Genomic DNA, 22,679 nt, shown 5'->3' on the forward strand with positions numbered 1-22,679 from the left:
CCTGCTGCGGGTGGCACACGGGACCTGCGAACCTGCTGCGGGTGGCACACCGCCCCTGTGGGCTGCATGGCACGCACCGGGCACACGGGACCTGCATACCTGCTGGGGGTGGCACACCATCCCTCTGGGCTGGGGAAGGCCTGCGTACCTGCTGGGGGTGGCACACTGCCCCTCTGGGCTGCCTGGCGCACACCGGGCACATGGGACCTGCGTATCTGCTGGGGGTGGCACACCGCCCCTCTGGGCTGCCTGGCGCGCACCGGGCACATGGGACCTGCGTATCTGCTGGGGGTGGCACACCGTCCCTCTGGGCTGCCTGGCGCACACCGGGCACACGGGACCTATGTATCTGCTGGGGGTGGCACACTGCCCCTCTGGGCTGCGGAAGGCCTGAGGACCTGCTGGGGGTGGCACACGGGACCTGCGTACCTGCTGGAGGTGGCTCTGGGCTGAGCTGGCCACCCCCTGGAATGGCTTCGGCGAGGATGTCAAGCCGCTCCTTGGACATCGCAGACAGCCTCTCCTTTTGGGATGAAGCCAGGTTTTCCAAGAAGCGAGCTCTGCAAAAGGGAGTCGAATGTCTGTGACCAGCCGCATGCAGGCAGGGCACAAGGCCACAGTGCACGTGTCTATCAGAGGCAGCCGTGTCCCGGGACAGCACTGCTGGCATGCCTGGCACTCTCCGCCTCTCAGGTCAGAGCACGCACCCCACCTCACGGTACATGGAGCCATGTGTGTCTCAGGCCAGCACCCACCTATAGCCACCCAGGTCCAGCAGCCTTCCCTTCCTGCCGCCGGGATGGCCTGGCCAGACCTCCAAGCGTGCCCTGGTGTCCCCAGCTCCTCCTTCCCACACTGGGGCAGAGAAAGCCCAGGAGTCCCGCTCAGCTCTGACACCCTGGAAATCACCCCACTGCCCCCTCTGACACTCCGGGCCCCATTACGCAATGGGTACCCCCCCAAAGCTGCCAACACGTATAAGTGCAGTCTTCCTGCCTAGGGATTCAGATGGTCCCCAGGGCCGGGGTCACACTGCAGTTCGCAGCTAAGATCCTGCTGCCTTCGCTCCCCACCCACGTGTGCAGCACCATGCCAGGCTGCTATGTGCTGCTGGCAGCTGCCACCCACAGCCCAGAGGCGGACGCATTCTGGCCGTGGGGAAAGCAGGCATGCGAGAGGCCAGTGGGGAGACAGGAAGGGCTCCAGAGTTAAGGTGGCTGAGTGTGCTGAAGGTAGTTTAACAGAGCAGGGACTCTCCCTTCGCCTGGTGTCCTGGGTCGACAGCCCCACCTTCTCCGGGCAGGCTGGAGAAGTTACCCAGGAAAATGTGCAACAAGGGGCAGTTCAAAGATGTTAAAAATGGCTCCCCTCAGGTTTCTGGGCTCCCTGGCCATTACATGGGCTTGCTTTAAATCTCAGCCTTGGGGGTAGCTAGGAATGTAACAAAACCCAGCGCACAGGCTAACTGAAAACAAGGGAGCCAGTTCCCATAGGGCCTGCCCATCCTGCAGCCTCAGAACTCGCTGTGAAATGTGCCACTCGCCGCAGAATTATGCTCCAGAAACCCAACTTTCATTTCAGAGGAAGAAGCTGCCCCCAGCCCTAGTGGCCGTGACGTCACCCTGAGACCTGGGAAACAGGAGCAGCTCCATTGCTGTCTCCCCAGTCTGCCTTCAGCCTGAAACAGATGCTCAGCCTGGGGAGACACCCCTTCCCCTCACTGCAGAGCTAACAATTGAACAGTCATCATTAGGGCTCAGAGTTAACTACTTTACTGCTGATCGTATTAGCAAGAGATACCCAGCTAATGTGTGCATCTCTGTCCCAAACTGACTCTCTGGTGCTGAAAGTGCCAGCAACCATCGTCTCCAGCTTCCCTTACGTCTGGGCCCTACGCTGTTCGGGCAAACCTCTGCAGCACACTCAGAATGGAAAACGGGGTGGCTAGGCAAAATGAGCAACCTCATTCTGCTTGAGGGCCCGGGGCTGCTGGTCAGACCAAGCGACTCCCTGTCCAAAGTAATTCATGACAATCTGACGTCTGCTGTGGAAAGGAACCCACCGCAATGTTGTGGCTGGCACACAGCAGCATTTAAGGACCCAGGGGTCTCACCGCAGAGCCTGTGCCCGGCTGGCCTGGACGCCCGTGCCGGCTCTCCCTACTATTCAGCAGGTCGGTTTCTGCTCACGCCACGAGAGCTGCCTGATTCGAAGGCAATGCGAAGGGATACAATCTATTCACAGCGCTGTACACCAGCCCTTGCGGTGCGGCTCGCCCCTACAGACGTAGGCGCCTGGCTCCCCAAAGCTCTGGAGTCCCGCCAGGCAAGCACCTGCCCCGGCAGAGACTCTCACAGACTCTCTGCAACCAGGGGCCCCAGACAGGTAAGGGCCCCTATAGAACTCCTGTAGGGTTCTAGGGCCGAAAGTCACTGGCTTCTGACACTGCCCAGGGAGCCCGGACACCCAGAAAGGCTGAAACACTAAAAAATCTTCCAGCACACGTTGGGCTTGAAGCTTGCAGCTTCCCAAGCTAAAGTGCTCTGAGGAACTAGGGTCCTCCTAGGGCTGGGAGCAATGTGTGTCTGTTACCCCCAAAGCACGCTGGAGGTAATCAAGGAAACCAATCTCCCCTCTTTCCACAGCCCAACCTCTCTGCTCTGGAGGACACAGCCTCTGCCCTGGCACTGCTCCACCCAAGCCAGGCTCTGACGGGCGCTGTCCCCCAGCTCGGTGGAGGGAAGTGCAGCCACACACGCCTTGGGGAGGCAGATGTGTGGGAGCCAATCAGCCCCCAGCTTCCATGACCCATGTGACATTTACCCTAGAGAACATCCCCCGAGCCCTGCTCTGCTCCGGGGGCGTCCGGGCCTGGCTCCAGCAGGACCCAGGGCACATCTGCAGATGCGCCCACATCTGTACTTACTCAAACTTCCTCAGAACGGGCTTGTCCCCACGCAAAGGGGGGCTCTCCTCTCGCCTGAGAGAAAAGAGCAGTTAGCACCGCTGCCCGGCGCGGCCCGGCCCATGCTTTCCGCATGCTTTCCACACGGCAGCCGCCTCTCAGCTCCACTCCACCGGCGCCCTGCGTCAGGGCAGCCCCTGGGGCTCAGCCTGAGCGCAAACGGCACAGCACACCCAGAGCGAACGGCACCGCCCTCCTGCGCTGCCAGCCCCTGCTCTCCAGGCCAATCCATCTACGGGCACATCTGGGCTGCAGGCGGCAGCTCCACCTCCGGCAGACGTACAGCACCAGTTCTGACCGAGCTAGCGCACTAGGAGCGGCGTGAGCGGCTTGCTGCTCAGGTACGTGTGGAGTATCTGGGCTGGCACTGTACTGGGGCAGGCAGCCCCTCCCGCTGCTCACGGTGACGGTATTTGACCAGGCTCGCCTGATCAGAGCGAGCACGGGGACCTGAGAATCACACCCCCAGCGCCAGTGTGGACGTACCCTAAGGGCATGTCTACACTGCAAGGCAAGCCCAGGGTCTGAACTCATCCTCCAGCTGAAACCGCCCTCCACCGACACACAAACCGAGCAACCCCAGAGTCCCATAAGGGGGCAGAGTCCACGCCAGGACCCGGGGTCCGACCCACTGGACTCATGCTCTGGGCATCTGCCAAAAATATCCCACAGCCTGACTTTCCTTGTCTGCTTGGCAGTCACGTTTTCCCCGCACTGCACCACGAACAAAGGCTGGGCAGCCTGGGATACGGGTGGCTGGACACGGGCCTGCATGATGCTGGAGCCCCAACCTCCCCTAACCTGGGGTTACAAACGAGTGTAGACGCTGAAGCCCTAGGCTAGCAAACCCCAGCTCTGCTACGTCGTGTTCTGTGGACCCTGGGCTAACTCGCAGTGTAGACACATCCTACATCTACCACCACAATCAGAGCTCCCCCCTGCCGCTCTGAGCCTCTTGTTCAGCCCAGGGACATTCCCCGGCCGCTGCATGGGGCCCACCTCTGCACGCCAGACTACAGCAGACTGGGAAAATCCCTGCCGTACAGCAGCCCTGGCCAACCGACAGCCATGCCTGGAGAAGTGAGATCCACTAACTATGGGACCAACTGGCACTTGCATTCAGAGACGAGGGGCTCAGCACCCCGTGTGTGCTCCTCCTGCCCCCCAGGCCAGCCGACAGCCCCCTGGGCACAGCGTACACTGGTCAATCGACAGGCTGCCACCATCAGTCCGGTTGTCCCCTCCCTCAGCAGAGGTGCCCCCCCTACCCAACCGTTACAGGAGCAGCCGTGGCGAAGGTCACTGGGGCAAGGAATGGGGTTCCACGCACGGACCAGTCCTTTGCGAGGGCTTGTGGAGAGGTGGGGGGCTGCCACTCTTCCCACACCCACACCCACCACGCCTACAGAGGGCGTCCCAGCAGCCATTTTGGAGGGCAGCCATTTTCACACCCAGTTTGGCACCCACCGCACACGAGCTGTCAATTAACACAGCCGGCCTCCAGCCACGCACAGCAGCCTCCGGAACGCGGGTTCTAGTGATGCCCTGGGGCAGGCCCAGCTGCTGAACCCGACGCCCGAACCCCGAAGGGCACCTGGCTATAACCAGTCAGCTCCCCGCTCCCCTCCATCCAGGCGCAGAACACGGGGCCAGCCCAAATGGACAGCATGAGGGACTCGCACAGAGACCCCAACCCCGAGGATGGCGCTGTCAGCCCAGCAGTCAGAGTGCAGCGGCTCAGGCCTCACTCAGGGATGGGCCTGAACCAGGCCGCGCCGCACGCCCCAGCAGCGGGCTAGCCAGTCGCTCGCTGCCTGCTCTGCGCACCATGTCTGGGGTTATGGCTGACTAAGCACCAACATGCTGGCGAGGGGAAGTGGGGCAGGCTGCATGGTGCTCCGCTGGCCCTCAAGGTTGCAGAGAGAGGACAGGGGCAGAGGGGGGAAGTGCTGCAGAGACAAGCCGGGGGGTTTCCTGCATCATTGTGGAGGAGCCTGGACAAGCTCAAAACCGAGAGGAGGTCTCTGGCCCCGGACTAGGATAATGCCTCATGTGGCCAGCTCAGTGATCAGGAAAGATGGGACCTTGATTGCCGAGTGGAACGTAGATCCCAGCCCAGTGAAGGAGTCTCAGGAAGTGCTGCCCGGCAACGCGAAGCATGTAATAGGGACAGAATCCTGTGGCCAGCACTCAGAGGAGACCCAGGCCTGGAAGCAGCAGATGCAGCCTCATGCAAGCAAACCCCAGTGCAGTGCCCACGCTCCAGCCTAACGGAGCGCAGGGAGAGGTGGCCTAGACAGAGCAGCCGCAGGCAGGGAGAGGAAACTAGCCAGCAGCACGCAGGAGGAGCATGCCGGGAAGGGTCACATGCACACGCACGCAGCCTCCGTGTCACTTACCAAACAGGGGCAGTTTGGTGAAGTCTGAAAAAGGAAAGAAAGTTTAGGCAGAGGAGAATCAGTGCCGAGAGAAGGAGCAGAGAGCGTGAGAGCTGGAGCTAGAGATGCCACCCATCCACTTGGGGCGAGCCTGCCTGAGCTGAGCCCGAGGGGCACCGCCGGCAGAGGAGTGGGCTGGCCATTCCCATGGCGCTGGCTGGGATCCCAGTATTCGCAGAGACCCCACTCTGCGGGGGGAGGATGCTGGCTGCATGCCAGAGGGCCTTCCCCTTTTCCCCCTTTGGGAGGGTACCGATCACCCACTAGACTCCTCCACCCAGCTGAGCAGGGCACAGGGGCAACAGCTGGGAACCCCGCCCCCGCAGCGTGCTGTCTCCACGGGGTATGTCGGCATGCCGAGTCCCTCTCACGCAGTGCTGCCCCCTCCTGCCGGCCCGTCCGCTGCACACCAGGACAGCTTCCCTCCACACAGCTCCCAAGCAACCCCGCTCCTCCACTGGGGGGCTGGCTCCTGAGCCCTAGGAACCATTCCAGACCCACAACCGGCCTTCCCCGTCACACACAGCCCTTCTTGCGCAGGCCGGGGGCCCAGGCATCCCCAGGAGGATGGGCTGTCGATGGGCTCCCCCTGGACCGACCCACTGCCTGAAACACACCCAGAGCGCCTGAGACCATGGATCGGCCCCAGCTCAGGTCAGTGTGGGGACGTCTACACTGCAAAGGAAACCCCTGGCACCAAGTCTGAGACCCAGCGAGGGGAAAGGGTCTCAGGGCCCGCGCGGGAACATCCACACTGCTGGTTTCAGGCCCACAGCACCAGCCTGAGTTACTTGACCTGGTGCTCAGACTCATTACTGCGGTGGTTCATTTATTTTGCTGTGTAGACGCATTCTGGCGTCTCTCTGCTGAGACAGGGAACGGGACAGGGAGTGGGGAGGGAAGAGGGGTCTCTGCCTCGGTCCCTCTGGCCTCGTGGTGCCCCCTCAGACTCGCGTTCCCTCCGTGTCCTGCCCAGAGCGTCCCCCAGGCCTGTCTCGCACCGTGCCCCAGCAGGAAGGGTTCCCCAGGGCCAGCACACACGCCTCAGTTCCCGCCAAGTTGAGGCAACTCACTTGAAAACGCTCCTCTCCCCCAGGCTGGGGTGCTCCCTCTCCTCCGGGGAGGCCGGCGCAGAGAGCCGCACATTGGACGTGCTGTTGTAAACACTCTCGAAGCAGGGCCTGAAACAGCAGCAGCGCAGACTCAACCTACGCCCCACAAGCCAGCCCCCCTTTGCAGCCATGCAGCCAGCAGGGCCTGGCACGCACCGAGAGGGGCTCTTGCTGTTACGTTTCAATGGATCACACACAGCACCCCATCATTCACCTGCAGGGGGCGCACACGGGGACTCGGGGCCTTGCCACAGACACTTCAGCCAGGGTGCCCACCCAGGAGCCCTGCAGGTCCAGCCCTGAGGAGTGGGGGATGGAGCAGATCACAGCTCGCCACATGCAGATCCCTGGCTGGGCACGCCCAGCCCACTGCCCCAGGCCTGCCCCAGCCTCTGCAGTAGCACCCAAACCCTTCATCAGCACAGAACAGTCCTGCCCCAAACACCCAAGGCTTCGCGGTGGGCACCGAACCCCAGCTCTGTTCCTGCACACAGCTACTGGCCAGCCTGCCTATCCCTGCCGAACGCCCAGTACTCACGGAGCTGGGCTGCTCTCCGTCACCGTCTCGGCAGTGGGTTCCCTCGGGGGGCTGGAGGGCTCAGGCAGCTTGTTGTCCTCCACAGCTGGGCTTGGGGAGCTTGCACCGGCTCCAGCATCCACGTTGCCACCCAGGGAGCGCCGGCCCCGCCGGTTCTCGTCTGTTTTCCTCCGCTCCTTGCGCACCCCCGGTGGCAGCTCTTCCACTCCATCTTCGTGTTTGAGCGAGCTCTGCGGAGAGCAGCACATGGGCAGAGCGTGCCTCCCAGCCGCTGTAGGGCCCTGCTACCCCATGCTGTCACGGGGCTCCCTATGCCCACCGGGCTCAGCTGTTGCCTGCCTGCCTGCGCTCACCTGACCTATTCCATCTCCACGGCGTTAACCACACAACAGATTTCTAGCCCTCACGGCTATGGAAATAACCTCCCAGCTTCAAACAAGCGTGAACCAAGGCTGCCTCCTCTGCCTGAACCTGCTGACAGCCTGAACCAACGGCTCCAAGAGGCGTGAATACCCCCAGCACCCATCAGCCGCACTGGGGAGCAACTAACATCTAACGTCACACAGGATGCTGATTGTGACAACAGAGGGGAGTTCAGCTACCGCAGCCTCAGCACAACCCCCCTGTGACCCAGAGACCTTCTCCATCCCCTCCGTGGGCTGGGGAGGGGCTGGGATCATGCCCGGCTGGGGGGAGATACAACAGTGCTGCTTGGGGCAGTGACCCCAGGCTCACCGGGAAGCAGAGAGATTTCCACCAGGCCGTGCAGGAGCCTAAGCGCTTGGAGGCTTGGACATGCTGGGGGTCGGCAGCACTAGGCCTGTCCCAACAGCCCAGTGACCTGCCCAGCCCCAGAGAGGCTGGAGCATGTCAGTACCTGGCAGGTCCTCACCTCCCGGTGCAACCTCCAGGGCATCTCCGTGCAGGCAGGGTGCTCCCGTAGGTGTGGCCAGGGCGATCCCAGAACCCCGAGTAAGGGGGGGTGGGGGAAGTCCTTCCAAGCCCCAGCCTGCACCCGAGGGCAGGGGAGATGGAGAGGCAGGGGGCTGCGGCCCATGGAGAGGGGAAATGCACTCACTTCGTAGATTGCAAACTGCTGCTTCACGTCAGGATCCAGGCCCTTGTTGTGCATGTGGCGCTGCACAATGCGCTCCATCCCCTGCTGCTCCAGGCAGTCTGTCACGTCGTAGAACGAGTCCTGGTCCGGGAGGGCTGCCAGCGTCTGAGCAACACCAAGGGGACGCAGTCAGGCCAGCCCGCGCCACAGGGGCTAGCAGGCCTCTTCCCACACTTCCCAGCCCAGGCACCAGAGCGGGACTGCACAGGTGAAGGGCAGGGGTGGGAGGAAGGAGCAACATGGGGGCCACTCCCAGGCACGCACAAAACCTGCTCCATACCACAGCCGCCAGCTGCTTGTTCTTTGGCCTCTGAGCAGCCAGGGGGTCGGTGGGATGTGCCGGGCCGCGGCCGCTCTGCCTCGCGGTACTGACCTTGTTGATAAGTGTCATCGCGAACACCAGCAGCTCCGTGTCAGCCCCATTGCGCTCCTCTAAGATTGCAACCAGGTTGGACCATGGATACGCACCTAGGAAACAGCACCACAAGCCTGGCAAATGGGGTCCCTGAGCAGGGCAGGCTTCCTCCTCGTGATCGGTGCCCCCCATCAGCCAGCAGCCAGATAGATCGGCCCACTTCTGGACTCCCTCCCCCATCGCTCCCCCCCAAGGAAGCGTCAGAGCCCCCCACCAGCTCGTTACACTGCACGTCCCATGGAGAGTTTTGCGCCTGAGACCCAGGACTCAGAGCTGCAGCCTGCTGGCGCCCAGGGAGGTGAGAGCTCCAAAAGGGGCTCGGCTTTCCTCCCCAGAGCCCAGCGCAGACGAGTTCAGAGAGCGCAGTGGACCAAGGGGGAATGGCAGCAGAGAAACCCACAGCTGCCCGCCTGTCCCGCCCCAGCAGGACGCTGCAGTGTGCTCTCCGTGGGGCTGGCCTGAGAATGGCTGCGAGCCCCCGGGAGCTGCCAGCCCCTGCAGCATGCCGCCCCAGGCTGGAACCTGGCTCTCTGCCAGCCAGGTCAGACCGAGGTGTTCTCTGGGATGGCCCTGCACCCCATCAGGACACGCACGGCCCTGGTGTGACGGGAGGTGCCCAAGCACCATCTGTTACCAGAGGCCCAGCACAGCCTGCACCATGGAGATACCACCTGCAGAAGGAGGATCCCTACACAACCTTTATTCCCCTCCTCCTCTGTCTTCACGGCAGAGTTAACCCGGGCTCTGACCAGGGTGTCGCCTCCTCCCATCCCCCTCTCACTCCAGTGTGCTGTTGCTGTAAACCCAGGCTAGCTGGCCTGGCTGTAGCTAGAGCTCAAATTCTGCCTTTGCTGGGGCTGATCACAGGCCCACTTCACAGAGAGGACCCAGGCTAAGCCACGTGACTGCTGACAGTCCTCCACCTTTCCCACAATTCCCCCCCGTGCCCAGGACAGACACGTTCCCCCACAATTCCCTGGGAAGGAACATCTCACTCACTGCAGCACGAAGCAGCCTGGGACGTGCCCCAGAAGTCCCAGCGCCACACAGGTGAGTGCGGCACCAGTGCGGACCGGGTAACTGCAGCCTGGCGGTGCAGTGTGGCGGCTCACGCCCTGGCGCCGATCACAGGGCACGCTCATCCCTGGGACATCTGAAGAAGTGGGGTTTTTACCCACAAAAGCTTATGCCCAAATAAATCTGTTAGTCTTTAAGGTGCCACCGGACTCCTTGTTGTTTTTACCACTGGGACAGACCCTTCAATACCCTGACCTGCCACCAGAGGTCGTTGTAGCACCACACGCAGCACTGGCAGCTTCCTTTCCAGCCTGAGACACTGCCCCTAGCCTGGGGCATCCCTGTCTGGTCACCCTCTGCAGGATGCAGCTGGGCAGCACTTTGATCTCTTCCCACCCACAGGACCATCCCGCCCCCCTTGGGGGTCACAGTCCTACCCAGAGCCTGGGCACGGCTCGCCAGGGCGGGGGCCAGCTGCTGCAGCAGCATGGGTGCGCGTTGCTGGGGAAGGTGGCGTGCCCCGGGAACAGAGACGGCTCTCATGGCACACAGGCAGGAGGCTGCAGAGTTACGGTGGCAGGTTTCCTGTCTCGCGGCAGCTATCTTCTAAAAGAAGAACCCAGCCCCCGGCACGCCAAGGCTCAGGCTGGATGGGGAGCTCACAGGCCAGGCAGCCAGGACTGCTGCCCCAAGGGCCGGCTCTGGGCAGAGAGCACACCGAGACGGGGCAGCAGGGTGGGCTGAGGCCGGGGAGGGAATGGTGGGAGGGCAGCAAGTTTCCATCTGAAGCACAGAGCTGCTGCTGAGCCTCCAGAACATCACAGTGCCACGCAGCCGCTGGGCCTCCTCTGCCGGCTCAGCCAGTGTGCAGCCTGATGGGACGTTTATAGCCGAGCCTTCTGAATCCCATGCACCCAAATCCCTGCCGCAGGAGCAGGAGGGTTTGGGTACCAGCAACGCCCCGTGCCCCCGGCCTGCCCTCCAGTGCTGGCCTGGGCAGCGTGCAGGGCCCGAGTGCGACCGAGTCTCTCTGATGACAGTGTGCGCTGTTACTGTGAAGGAGGGGGCCTGTGGGGGCACCCCTATTTCAATCCCGAGGGTTTGCACACTGCAGCTCACAGCCTGCCAGGCGGCTTCCCCCAGGCACGGGGGGTGGCCATGCTCACCTCTAGCCTGCTCCACCGTGTTGACAGCCTGGATGAGGAGCTGGGCATTGGACTCCGTGTACTCCACGAACACCAGCAGCAGCTTCAGCGCCGTTTTCACCACCAGGCGGTACTGGGGGGGCAGAGGGGCGCATTAAAGGGGTGGCGGGTGAGGAGCTCACTGTTCCGCACCCGATTCACAGAAAGCAGAGCCAACAGCAGCTGCCCGGGTCCTGGTGCAGACGGGAGAGGTCCGGTCCCAGCACACAATGCTCTGGGTGCCAGACAGGCCGCTGCGGGTCAGGATCAGGGCCACACTTCGGCCAGCAAGCTGTGCCGCACAGAGAACAAACTCCAAGGGCTGGTGCCGGCCGGAGCAGAGGCAGCCCCCAGACCGAGCTAGCGCTTCTAGCCCTTGTGTGTCTCTGTCCTTTGTTAGTCTCTACGGTGCCACAAGGACTCCTCGTTGTTTTTGCTGATACAGACTAACACGGCTACACCTCTGAAACCTGCCAGGCGGCTCTGCCAAGTGCCCTGAGGGAGGCCAGCCTTGTTCACAGCCCCCCTCTGCCTGCAGTTGGGCACATTTTGTCCTTGCAGTGTCAAACTCCACTCACAGCAGGAAATGGGGGCATCTCTACAGCTTCTGGTTCAAAGAGAAAGGCCCCTAAGGGACCCCCTTTACCAGGACCCTTTAGGTAGGTAGGAAACGACCGAGTGCCAGCGAGCCCTCCTGGGCACGCTGTTCAAACACACCGAGTCGGGTAATGGAAGTTACTGGCTGAAAGTGGAGGTTCTTCGAGACACGGGGTCCCTATCGGTATCCCACACGTGGGTACGGGAGCGCCACACACCCGAGACCGGAATGTCTTCAAAGCCATGGCCGCTGACCCACACTTGTGCAGTAATTCTGCTCGCACGCCTGACCGCGGGTGCAAGAGGCAGGGCAGGTCAATGCTGCTCTGGGCGGATGCGAAGCAGAGGGGACGGAGTGGGGAACACAGACAGGGACCATACTTCTCAAAGAAGCGCCAGTTACGTAAGTAACCACCACTACTACTTCGAGGGCTGGCCCCTAGGTGTATTGCACAAGCAGGGCTCAGACCAAAGGGTGCGAGGAAGCTGGCAGCAGAGGTGCTGCCGCCCCTGTGGCGGCCTCCGCTCTTGCTGACAGTTTGAGCACAGTGCGACGTGAAAGCACGGACAGAACTCAACGTCGCCGCCCTGCAGACGTCTGAGAAGGATGCCAGGGAGGCAGCTTGTGCCCACACGGAGCGAGTTGTGATACGCCCACGAGGGGGAAGCTTTGCTGTTTTGTAGCATTCTAAGATGCCTCCTGAAACTGACTTAGAAACCCTTTGAGAGGATACGGCTTGTCCCCACAACCTTTCTGCCATGGATAAATGGCATGTCCACAGTATCAAGCCAAAAACTGCCACCATTTAGCCAGGTAGCAGAGCCTAGTAGAATCCTTCCTGCTTTGGGTCAGGAGTGGAGACTGCAGGTAGGGGAGGAAGATATCCTCTGATGTTACAAAGGTCACCGTAGAACCTGGAATCCAAGGAGTTCCAGTAGAAACGCCCCTGTTTGTCTGACACAGCCAGACAGTCTTTACATAGACGAGGTGGTACTGACAATGTCCCCTGGGCCTGGGTCACAGAGGGGCCGCATAGCCTCCTCCATCAGGAGCTTTTTCAGTCGGACCTCCAGTTCTGGGCAGGAAGGATTTACACACCCTGCACTTGGTAGAGACACGTGCCTCACCCAGACAGCACAGCCACCAGTGATGCTCGTCGCTGATGGAGAAGGAGCGAGGGCAGGAGATGCAGTTCCTGAATCCCGGGACTCAGGCCCTGCGGTGGTAAGAAGGAACTGGAGAGGCGTTGACCCGCACTGCCTCTTGTACCATCGGCTGGAAGCACGAGGCGAGTTGCTGCGCACGTGCGGGTCTACGGACACTGCTTTGAAGAAATGCCGGATTCGGGTGCATAGCGCATACGTGCCCACGTGTGGAACACACCTAGGGACCATCGCTCAGAGGAGGAATGCTCTGGAATACGTGTGCACACAGCCGCCACAGCGTGACGTCTGTAGGTATATAGATAATAAGCCCCCAAACATGGCCCAGGGCAGAGCATTGTTTAACCTGCCCTCAGCGAGCATGTGCAGAGCCCAGCTGGACGGGGAGTGAGGCACACGCCTGGCACTGGAGGTGAGCGAGCAGGCAGGTTACCTACGCGGAGAGGATTCAGAGCAGGGAGTGCAGGAGCACTCAGCAGCCCCACCCCCTAGCACGCTCCTCGTGGAAAGTGCAATGCCAGTGCACGGAAAGCCCTGTCCTTGACAAATCCCAGCTGCAATAAAGCAGCAGGGAGTGGAGGCTGGAAGCAGGCAGCAATGGCCCGGTGCACAGGGGTGCGGCTGCGGCGGGGCGTGCTCGCTGTTTCACTCACCAAGCTCCCGCACAGCGTGTAGAGCCACTGCACGGTCTCGTTGTGTGCGATCACGCCCAACATCCCGTCCACGAACAGCATGATCTGGCTCAGTGCTGCAAGGGAAAGAGCAGTGTGATGCATGGCTAGAAAGGGTTAAACAGCTTGCACAATAAATAACCCTCAAAAGACACATGGCGAGAGAATGTTTGTGTTTTTGTGTATTTACATAGGTATGAGCTGGGTCAACAACATAATCAACAGTCCCTGTCTGTGCTGTAGTCTGATAATTCAGAGGTCAAAGGAACATCCTATCACTTAAATGAATTGTAAACATGGGATATCTCAGTATTCCTCTCTCTTCGAAATGTGCTGTGAATGGTGGAGGAACAAGCAAATGGCCTTATGTTAATTTCTATAGCTAAGTACCAGTGAGGCACCTTCTTCAAAGTCATCCTAATGACCTTTTGTTCCCTGAGGAACTCCCAACTTGTCAAAAGACACAAAATTATATAAAAGATCCTTGGGTCCTGATTCTGTCATCTCAGATCTGCTTAGACTCCATCAGGGGAAGTTTGAGTCGCAAGACTGAGGTCCCAGTTATGCTGGTACGCCCTGAATGTGGTATTTGGACATTGGACTATAACCTATTAACTGAATTCTACAGGAACTCTTTGTAACTACAAAGCTCGCCATCTCTGCTGTGAATCTGCACCTCAATGAATTGAACTCGTCTGTATGTATAATGATCTTTTAACCGTACTCTCGCTTTTCTGTTTTTTAATAAAGTTTAGTTCAGTTAATAAGAATTGGCTGTAGCGTGTATTTGGGTAAGATCTGAAACATGCATTAACCTGGGAGGTAACGTGTCCGATCCTTTGGGATTGGTAGAACCTTTTCTATGATGAAATAAGATTTACAGAAATTTTCATCATATTGGACGTGGGTACCTGGATGGAGGCCTGAGGCTGGATCCCTTTAAGGGAACTGCGTTGTTTGGATTTCTGGGTAACCAGTGAGGTAATAAAGAAGCTGTTTGTGCTGGTTTGGTGAATCTAAGCATTGGAATATCCAGCAGTTTTTGAGGGTTTGGCTGCCCCATTCTTTGCAGTTCACCCTAACTGAGTGACCACAGCTGGCCCCACTAGGACCCCGGTCACAAGCAATCAGAGCCAAGGCTCAGCAGAGCTCAGCACCCACCTTGCCCCGTGGTGCAGGGGGCCGTCTTGCACAGCCCCTGGTCAGAGCCCGGCGCAGAGGCACTGCTCAGAGAGGGGCAGAGCCACCTCCCCCGAGCAGTCCTCCCCCTCCAGCTGGGACTCCCACACCCAGTATGTGTGTGTCTGGGCCACTGGGGGCTCAAGTCCCAAAATCTCCCCTCCCCCTCAACCAGGGGCTCCAGAATGGCAGGCAAGCGGCTCTGGGCCCTGCCGGGGGGCAGGCCAGAGGCCAGTCCCGTCACCAACCTCGCAGGATGTAGTTCTGGTAGTTCTGGTCGGCCTCGGCCCCCACTTTGATCAAGCATGTCAGCCCCTCCAAGTTCACGAACTCCGGCACCAGGTCTTTATCCTCCTGCAGCACAAACCAGAGATCCCACTGATCCGCCCGCAGGGGTCCACACCCCAAAGTCATGGCTTCAGGGGGACACGAGGCCGGAACAGGCCCTAGCCGTACCCCCACTAAGGCAGGGATGGGGCAGACAGGGCAAGACTGATAGAGAAGGAGCTGGGGGTCAGGAGAGCCCAAGAGCTGCCCATACCCCACAGTTAGGGGAGGTGTGGTCTGACAAGGGGCCAGTGCCAGCCGTGCCCGTGCTGTACCCGAGGGGGGGGAGCCGGCTGGGGAGTGAAGGGACCAGTGCCGGTGGTGCCTGTGCTGTACCCGAGGGGGTGCGGGGGGGGTGCGGGGGAAAGCAGCCTGGGGAGTGAAGGGGCCAGTGCCGGCTGTGTCTGTGCGGTACCCGAGGGGAAGCTGGCTGGGGGCAAAGGGGCCAGTGCCGGCAGTGTCTGTGCTGTCCCTGAGGGGGAGCAGCCTGGGGAGTGAAGGGGCCAGTGCCGGCAGTGCCCGTGCTGTCCCTGAGGGGGAGCTGGCTGGGGGTGAAGGGGCCAGTGCCAGCCGTGCCCGTGCTGTACCCGAGGGGGAGCCGGCTGGGGTGAAGGGGCCAGTGCCGGCGGTGCCTGTGCTGTACCTGTGGGAGCTGGCTGGAGGTGAAGGAGCCACTGCTGGCAGTGCCCGTGCTGCTGTCCCTGGGGAGCCGGCTGGGGGTAAAGGGGCCAGTGCCGGCGGTGCCCGTGCTGTACCTGGGGAGCAGGCTGGAGGCGAAGGAGCCAGTGCCGGCGGTGCCCGTGCTGTACCTGAGGTGGGGAGCCGGCTGGGGTGAAGGGGCCAGTGCCGGCAGTGCCCGTGCTGTCCCTGAGGGGAGCCGGCTGGGGGTGAAGGGGCCAGTGCCGGCGGTGCCCGTGCTGTACCTGGGGGGGGGGAGCAGGCTGGAGGGCGAAGGAGCCAGTGCCGGCGGTGCCCGTGCTGTACCCGAGGGGGGGGAGCCGGCTGGGGGTGAAGGGGCCAGTGCCGGCAGTGCCTGTGCTGTACCGGGGGGGGGGGAAGCAGGCTGGAGGGCGAAGGAGCCAGTGCCGGCAGTGCCTGTGCTGTACCCGAAAGGGGGGAGCCGGCTGGGGGTGAAGGGGCCAGTGCCGGCAGTGCCTGTGCTGTACCCGAAAGGGGGGAGCTGGCTGGGGGTGAAGGGGCCAGTGCCGGCAGTGCCTGTGCTGTACCTAGGACCCTTTTTTTTCAGTTTTTATTTTATTTAATTTTTCTTAGGACTGTATCCATGTTTACCATCAGCACAACCAAAACAGGGGGAAAATCAGTCCAAAAAACAAACTCACTCTCCATTTCTCTGGGTAAATATCAGGGGGTTATTTTGGTTGACGGAAAAACGGGAAAAAAGTATTCAGAAAATTAATGCTCTGAATTCCATTCATCAGTGTGGTTTGCTGCAGAACTAAAACAGAACTCAGAGCACAACGCTGCCGCTTCTGAGTTTAGGAAAATAATCTCTCTAATCCCTAAATAAAACTTCTCATCTGAATAAACAGTTTACTGGTGTAGAATTTAAATATTTATAGGCTAATAGTTTTCATTTAGTAATTAGGCGACACCATTTGCAGCGCATACACTCAACTTCACCCTTTTCTCCTGTTTTTTTTTAATTTATTATTTTCGAATGCTCCCTTTTGTTCTGCAATGTATCCTGACAGATTTTTGTTTTCTTCCCATTTTCGTGCGTCAAATCTTTAAACCGTTATCTGCTAACAGCGTGAAATATGTACGTGGTGGGCGTGAGATTCAGCAGGACATTCAGATGCGCACGCACTTCAGAGTCTGCCTGTGTGCTTGTTTGTTTATTGTGCGTCTCTTCTAGACTAATACAGAGCTTCACTTCGCCAGGCAGCTTTGCACAGACCCACAGGCTAATGTATTATCGTAATTACATTTCATAAGACGTGTGTTTGTATTTTCCTAATAAAGCAAGTTATTTTTTATATATTTGAATGACACAAAAGTAGGGTGAAAATCAGAAAAAAAAGAATAATACTTTTTGTAAAATGTGGGAATTTTTCTGTAAAAATCAATTTAAACTGAAAACGAACGGACTTAGCTATACCCTGGGGGGGTGGGGAAGGACCATGCTGGCTGGCCTGTGCTGTACCCCATGGGAAAAGGAGGGGGAGCGGCAGGGGGGAAGGTAGCAGTGCTGGCAGTGCCTGTGCTGTGCTCTATGGGGAAGGCGGGGCTGAAGGGGAAGGGGGCAGTGCCTGTGCTATGCCCTATGGGGAAGGCGGGGCTGACGGGGAAGGGGGCAGTGCCTGGGCTGTGCCCTATGGGGAGGGGGCTGAAGGGGAAGGGGCAGTGCCTGGGCTGTGCCCTATGGGGAGGGGGCTGAGGGGAAGGGGGCAGTGTTGGCAGTGCCTGGGCTGTGCCCTATGGGGAGGGGGCTGAGGGGAAAGGGCAGTGCCGGCGGTGCCCTATGGGGAGGGGGCTGAGGGGAAAGGGGCAGTGCTGGCTGTGCCCTATGGGGAGGGGCGCTCAGGGGAAAGGGGCAGTGCCGGCAGTGCCTGGGCTGTGCCCTATGGGGAGGGGCGCTCAGGGGAAAGGGGCAGTGCCGGGCGGTGCCTGGGCCAGCCCTATGGGGAGGGGCGCTCAGGGGAAAGGGGCAGTGCTGGCGGTGCCCTATGGGGAGGGGCGCTCAGGGGAAGGGGCAGTGCCGCGGTGCCTGGGCCAGCCCTATGGGGAGGGGGCTGAGGGGAAAGGGGCAGTGCCGGCGGTGCCCTATGGGGAGGGGGCTGAGGGGAAAGGGGGCAGTGCTGGCGGTGCCCTATGTGTGTGGGGAGCTGAGGGGAAAGGGGCAGTGCCAGCGGTGCCCTATGGGGAGGGGGCTGAAGGGGAAGGGGCAGTGCCGGCGGTGCCCTATGGGGAGGGGGCTGAGGGGAAAAGGGGCAGTGCCGGCGGTGCCCTATGTGGGGGAGCTGAGGGGAAAGGGGCAGTGCCGGCGGTGCCCTATGGGGAGGGGGCTGAAGGGGAAGGGCAGTGCCGGCGGTGCCCTATGGGGAGGGGCGCTCAGGGGAAAGGGGCAGTGCCGGCGGTGCCCTGTGTGTGGGGGAGCTGAGGGGAAAGGGGCAGTGCCGGCGGTGCCCTGTGTGTGGGAGGGGGGCTGAAGGGGGACGGGGGCAGTGCCGGCGGTGCCCTATGGGGGAGGGGGGCTGAAGGGGGAAGGGGGCAGTGCCGGCGGTGCCCTATGGGGGAGGGGGCGCTCAGGGGGAAAGGGGGCAGTGCCAGCGGTGCCTGGGCTGTACCCCACAGGTTACTGCTGGGTGAGAAGCCGTGGGACAGTGGGGTGCTGCAGAGATTGAGAGGTGGGGCTCAAGGCTCCAGCCCAAATCTGCAGCCCCCCATGGGGCAGGGGCTGGGTTAACAAACCCCTACTCCCTCTTCTGGCTTTGGGCCAGAGCCCCCGCTCCCCTGGCGCTGAGCCCTGCAGCTCCCTCAGTGCGGAACTGGGGGCAGCGGGAATCGGGCATGGGGGGGAAGGCAGGATACACGGGAGCTGGGCTGATGGGATCCCCCAGCATCACTTAACGCCACAGGCTCCCCATGACCAGCTGCCCCCCGGGAGCCCTGCACAGCACATGGCCCTAGGCACAGGCCCACAGGGCCAGAGGCCACTGGGCTGTGGGGTGAGTCAGGGCCCACAGAGGGGCTGGGGGAATGTACCTGAAAGAGCTGCTTGAGGGAGAAGAGGGAGCGCCTCAGCTCCGGACCTTGGGAGTTGTACAGCTTCTCTGGAAGGGAAGGGGAGACAGCCGCTGCATTAGGGGGGTGGGGGACATGGACCCCAGAGCACCCCCCAGCAATGGGGAAAGCCACGAACCCTCCCCCCTGCAGCTGGAGCAGAGGGGGAGAGCGCACGCTGGCCAGGCCCCACGCTCAGTGCCAGGGCTCAGCTGGGCTCTCCCCCTTTGCAGAGGGGACAGAGGGGGGCTGGTGCCACAGACGTGACTTTCACCTGGGGGCAGGGATCGAAGCTGGGGACACCCCCCACCCCTGGAAGGAAAGGGTGTGACACGGACAGGCTGGGGTGCTGTGCCTGCCAGGCTGGCTGCCCATACTGATGTGCGGGCCAGTGGCCGCTGCGCTCGGGACTGAACCACCCAGGGCCCGAGGGGCGCCCGTGCCGGAATGAGGCTTCGAGGGCTCCAGCTGGCAGGCTGCCCGGCTCTGCCCAGCAGGCAGCCCTGCTTCCTGGCCTAGCCTGGCGCCTGCCACCTACCGCAATGGCTGGTTCGGCCCATTTGCCCCCCAGTACAGGGGGGCGCCCCTCAGCTGACTCCCAAGGGGTCCCAGACACCCATCTCCTCCCCTCGGGGTGGTGGCAAGAGAAGCCCGCCCGCTGGGACTCCGGGCCGCTGCAGCACAGAGGAGGTGAGGAGGGGTTGGGGCGAGGTTCCTTGGCCTCCCCGTGCTGAGGTCTGCGTGCTGGGGTAACCCCTCATCTTGCGGCCCAGCGGGTTGGTGCTGAGCCTGAACGCTAGGCAGCACCGTGCGCTCCAGGAGGGGTTAGCACAGAGCTCAAGAACCTTCAAGCGACTGAGCTGGGGCCGGCTTGGAACCAGTTCCCGCCAGGGGAGGCTCCGGATCCCATTCTCTGCCCCACAGTGCTAGGCCTGTGTCCCGCTTCCTGAGCCGGTCAGTTCCCCACGCCCCAGTAAGAGAGGGGCTCTGCTCTCTGCAGGCTGCAGCCCTCAGGAGTCAGGGTGGCACCTGCCATGCTAGAACCCCTGCAGAGTGACACACTCTCAGGCCAAGCACCACCACGAGACCACCCACCCTGCTCCTGGGGGCAGCCAGACACGGATGGGATGCCAGCCCGGGGCACAGTTAGACACCATACGTAGGAAATGACCTAATTGTGAAACCAGGGCTAACAAACACTTCCAGCTGCAGCGGATGCTTTGAGGAGACTGATGCAGACACCGCACTCCTGCTGGGGAGCCTGACTGCGCCCCCAGACAGCTTACAGCGTGGCTTGCACGGACAGCGCCCTGCACCCCCCAGCTGAGAGGGTGTGCAAGGAGAAGCTACGCTGTGCTCTTGCCCTGGCAACAACAGCGAGAAAGCATCCGACATCAGAACCACCTAAGAACTGAATTGTCCCCATAAGCTCCAGAGCCACCACCTCCCCCCAGCCCAGCGTTCCCTGTACCTACTCCCTGAGCTCCAGACCCACAGACTGCACCCCGGTACACCTGCTGTTTAATTTGACCTTACTACTGATCACTTCATTTGAGCCTCTTTTTAAAATTTATTTCTATCAAAAACCTAAGCTGTGAGCAGCTTTTCCATTAAACGTTTTCCAAAAAGCAGTAATTACCCTGACAGATAAATAACTTCAAAGGTATGGTTCAAAGTTCTAAAAGCGATACGTAAGCCATTTACAACATTTTTTAAACAACTTAATGATTATAATCTTTAGAAACATCTGCACCTTTAAGGCAAAATTGTGGTGCAATTTGTTTTGACATTCCATGGGATATACACAACAGCAGTTTGTCATACACAGAATTGCAGCAATGTAAAGCAAGTTGTTTTTTTTAATAAAGGTTTTAATACTTAAATTTAAGTGAGGGATAGAAAGAGATTTGATGTCTTTCATAACAGGGGTTGAAGTATATTTTTAACATGCTTTAAAGCAAGATTTGTTATATTCTTTTAGTGGTAAAAATTGTGTCTGAGTTCCATTTATATAGACAATATGCCAGGGGCGGCCAAACTTACTGACCGCCTGAGCCGCATATGTCAATCTTCAAAAGTTCAAGAGCTGGGGCACGCCTGCCGGGGCTTGGGACTTCAGCCCCATGGGAGGTGCCAGCCAGGGCTCAGGCAGAAGCCAGAGGCAACATGTGGCACAGGGGTCACGTGCCCCCCCCCGCCCCGATTTTTGCCAAGGTTTGCTGGTCCTACTTGGTGATGTGGTGTCACCAGGCCTCCTTGCTTTTGCTGCTGCCTCTCTCCACGGAGCTAAAGCAGCAGCCCCGTTCTGCAGCCTTGGGGGGGTGGGGGTTGACTCAAGCTGTTAGGGGACCCAAACCTTTCAATTGTATCCCCCCACTCTCAGCAGGCACCAGTTGTCTCTGGCAGAAGCCCCTAACCCCACCACCCAGCTGCAGGGCAGAACAATAGTCCCACGCAGGGCTCTAAGCCAGATTGCACGATCCTTCCCCCAGCAGCAAGCAGCACTTGAGCTCTGAATCTGCCCCGTAGGGGTGCACATACTCCCCTCCCGCTCGGCTCCCGGGACCTGCAGGGCGCTAGGACAAGAGCTCCCTCCCTCCATTCTCAATTGCTACTTCGAGCTCGGAGTAGGCGAGGAAAAGCCTCCTGGGCTGAAAGGCCCCTGCTCAGTCTCAGTCCTGAGGTGAGTTTGCTCCGTTTGCGAAGCTCCTGGAGCCCCTGGCTGCAGGCAGGCCCTGCTGTGTCTCCTCCCCTGAGCACTAAGAGGAGCCCGTGGCCCCCGGGACCTGCTGTCAGTCTTGGGGTCTGGGGGAAGCAGACACACGGGCTGGCAGCCAGGGAGCAGCTACAGCCCGGCAATGGCGGGTTATCTGGAACTTGCCAATTTCCTGTTTTCTTTTTGCATAACAATGCTATAAATATCTCCCCTGGCTTCCTACGCAGAGAAGAAACAGGAACTCTGATGAGACGCATGGCCTCTTGCTCTCCCCTGGCCCGCAGCCCTGCTGGCTTCCCCCCGGGGCTGTCCGAGAGGGCGGGCTCTTTCCATCCAGGTGGAAGGTGACACTCCTAGGACACAATGGCAGAATCCTGGGGGACAGCCCATCAGGGCTTAGTGTCTCAGACCGTGCCAGGGGCCAGGCTGCCCAGCACAGCAGCACTAGCACTTTGCCAGCACAGTCTCTTCTGGGCACCCACTCCAGCGGACAGAAGGCACTGCAGAAAATCAAGCACATGGACTCTCTGTGTTGAGAGCAGACATGTCATGGTTGCAGGACACAGATGGACAGTGCAGACACCTAAAGTCAGGCAGCACAGGATCCACCACATCACGTCAGACACTGCTCCGTCTGGTCTGCTATGCCACCTCCCAGAGCAATCAGCGACTCATGCGGCCGAGAAAGGTGAAAACCTCTCCTGCCGCACCTGGCAAGCTGTACAATTCTGTACATGGGGCAGATTCCTTCCTGACCCTTGGCACAATCAGCTCATGTCCTGCAGCACGAGATCTGATTGCCCCTCTTAGCTCCCAGAGTGATGGATCAGCGGCACAAGGCTCAATGTCTTATGGAGATCAGAGCACAGGAACAGCAGTTAAGGTAATAAAGGTAATAATTGGAGATATACCAATCTCCTAGAACTGGAAGGGACCTTGAAAGGTCATTGAGTCCAGCCCCCTGCCTTCACTAGCAGGACCAATTTTTGCCCCAGATCCCCAAGTGGACCCCTCAAGGATTGAACTCAACCCTGGGTTTAGCAGGCCAATGCTCAAACCACTGAGCTATCCCTCCCCCCATGCAGATCTGCATGCCCTATGGCGCGAGTCCCTGGACAATCCTTCCTATGCTCCAAGAGGAAGGTGCACTCCCCTTCAACCACCTCTTCTGGAGTCCCTGCAAGAGAGTGCCCCTGGATAGCCCTTCCTGAGCAAGAGCCCTCAGATTCTTACACCCACCCAAGAGGCGGCTTTCCTGCCCCTGGCCCCTTCTCCCTCTGAGACCTGCTGCTGTCATTACACAGCTGAGAGACAAACTAGGGACGTAGGTGAAATGTCTCCTCCCTGCAGTCAGTCAGTGTGGGAGGAACACTGGACACACAGGAGGTTGGGCCAGATGATGGCAGACAGGTATGTCCAAGGTAACATGCATTGGCAGAAAGCATCTACCTCCCCCCTGCACCACACCCAGGGCCACTCTTAGGCATACAAGGCT

General features: G+C 60.1%; 1 protein-coding gene across 2 annotated transcripts in view; it reads right to left on the bottom strand.

Moving 5' to 3' along the window:
* The window catches only part of FHOD1 (formin homology 2 domain containing 1), a 62,053-nt gene that overhangs the window by 12,722 nt on the left and 26,652 nt on the right, over nucleotides 1-22,679 (bottom strand). The window contains exons 4-14 of one of the 2 annotated variants that reach the window (XM_039503200.1): nucleotides 18,451-18,518; nucleotides 14,646-14,751; nucleotides 13,201-13,295; nucleotides 10,769-10,880; nucleotides 8,544-8,638; nucleotides 8,132-8,275; nucleotides 7,054-7,283; nucleotides 6,477-6,584; nucleotides 5,365-5,388; nucleotides 2,927-2,980; nucleotides 430-560 (exon numbers count right to left, since the gene is read on the bottom strand). In XM_039503200.1, coding sequence (XP_039359134.1) covers nucleotides 430-560; nucleotides 2,927-2,980; nucleotides 5,365-5,388; nucleotides 6,477-6,584; nucleotides 7,054-7,283; nucleotides 8,132-8,275; nucleotides 8,544-8,638; nucleotides 10,769-10,880; nucleotides 13,201-13,295; nucleotides 14,646-14,751; nucleotides 18,451-18,518 — 1,167 coding nt within the window. The remainder of the gene's footprint in view (nucleotides 1-429; nucleotides 561-2,926; nucleotides 2,981-5,364; nucleotides 5,389-6,476; nucleotides 6,585-7,053; nucleotides 7,284-8,131; nucleotides 8,276-8,543; nucleotides 8,639-10,768; nucleotides 10,881-13,200; nucleotides 13,296-14,645; nucleotides 14,752-18,450; nucleotides 18,519-22,679) is intronic. The other variant, XM_039503201.1, reaches the window with a different exon arrangement.

The sequence above is a fragment of the Mauremys reevesii genome, linkage group 16 (genome assembly GCF_016161935.1).
Source record: "Mauremys reevesii isolate NIE-2019 linkage group 16, ASM1616193v1, whole genome shotgun sequence".
Classification (NCBI taxonomy): Eukaryota; Metazoa; Chordata; order Testudines; family Geoemydidae; genus Mauremys; species Mauremys reevesii.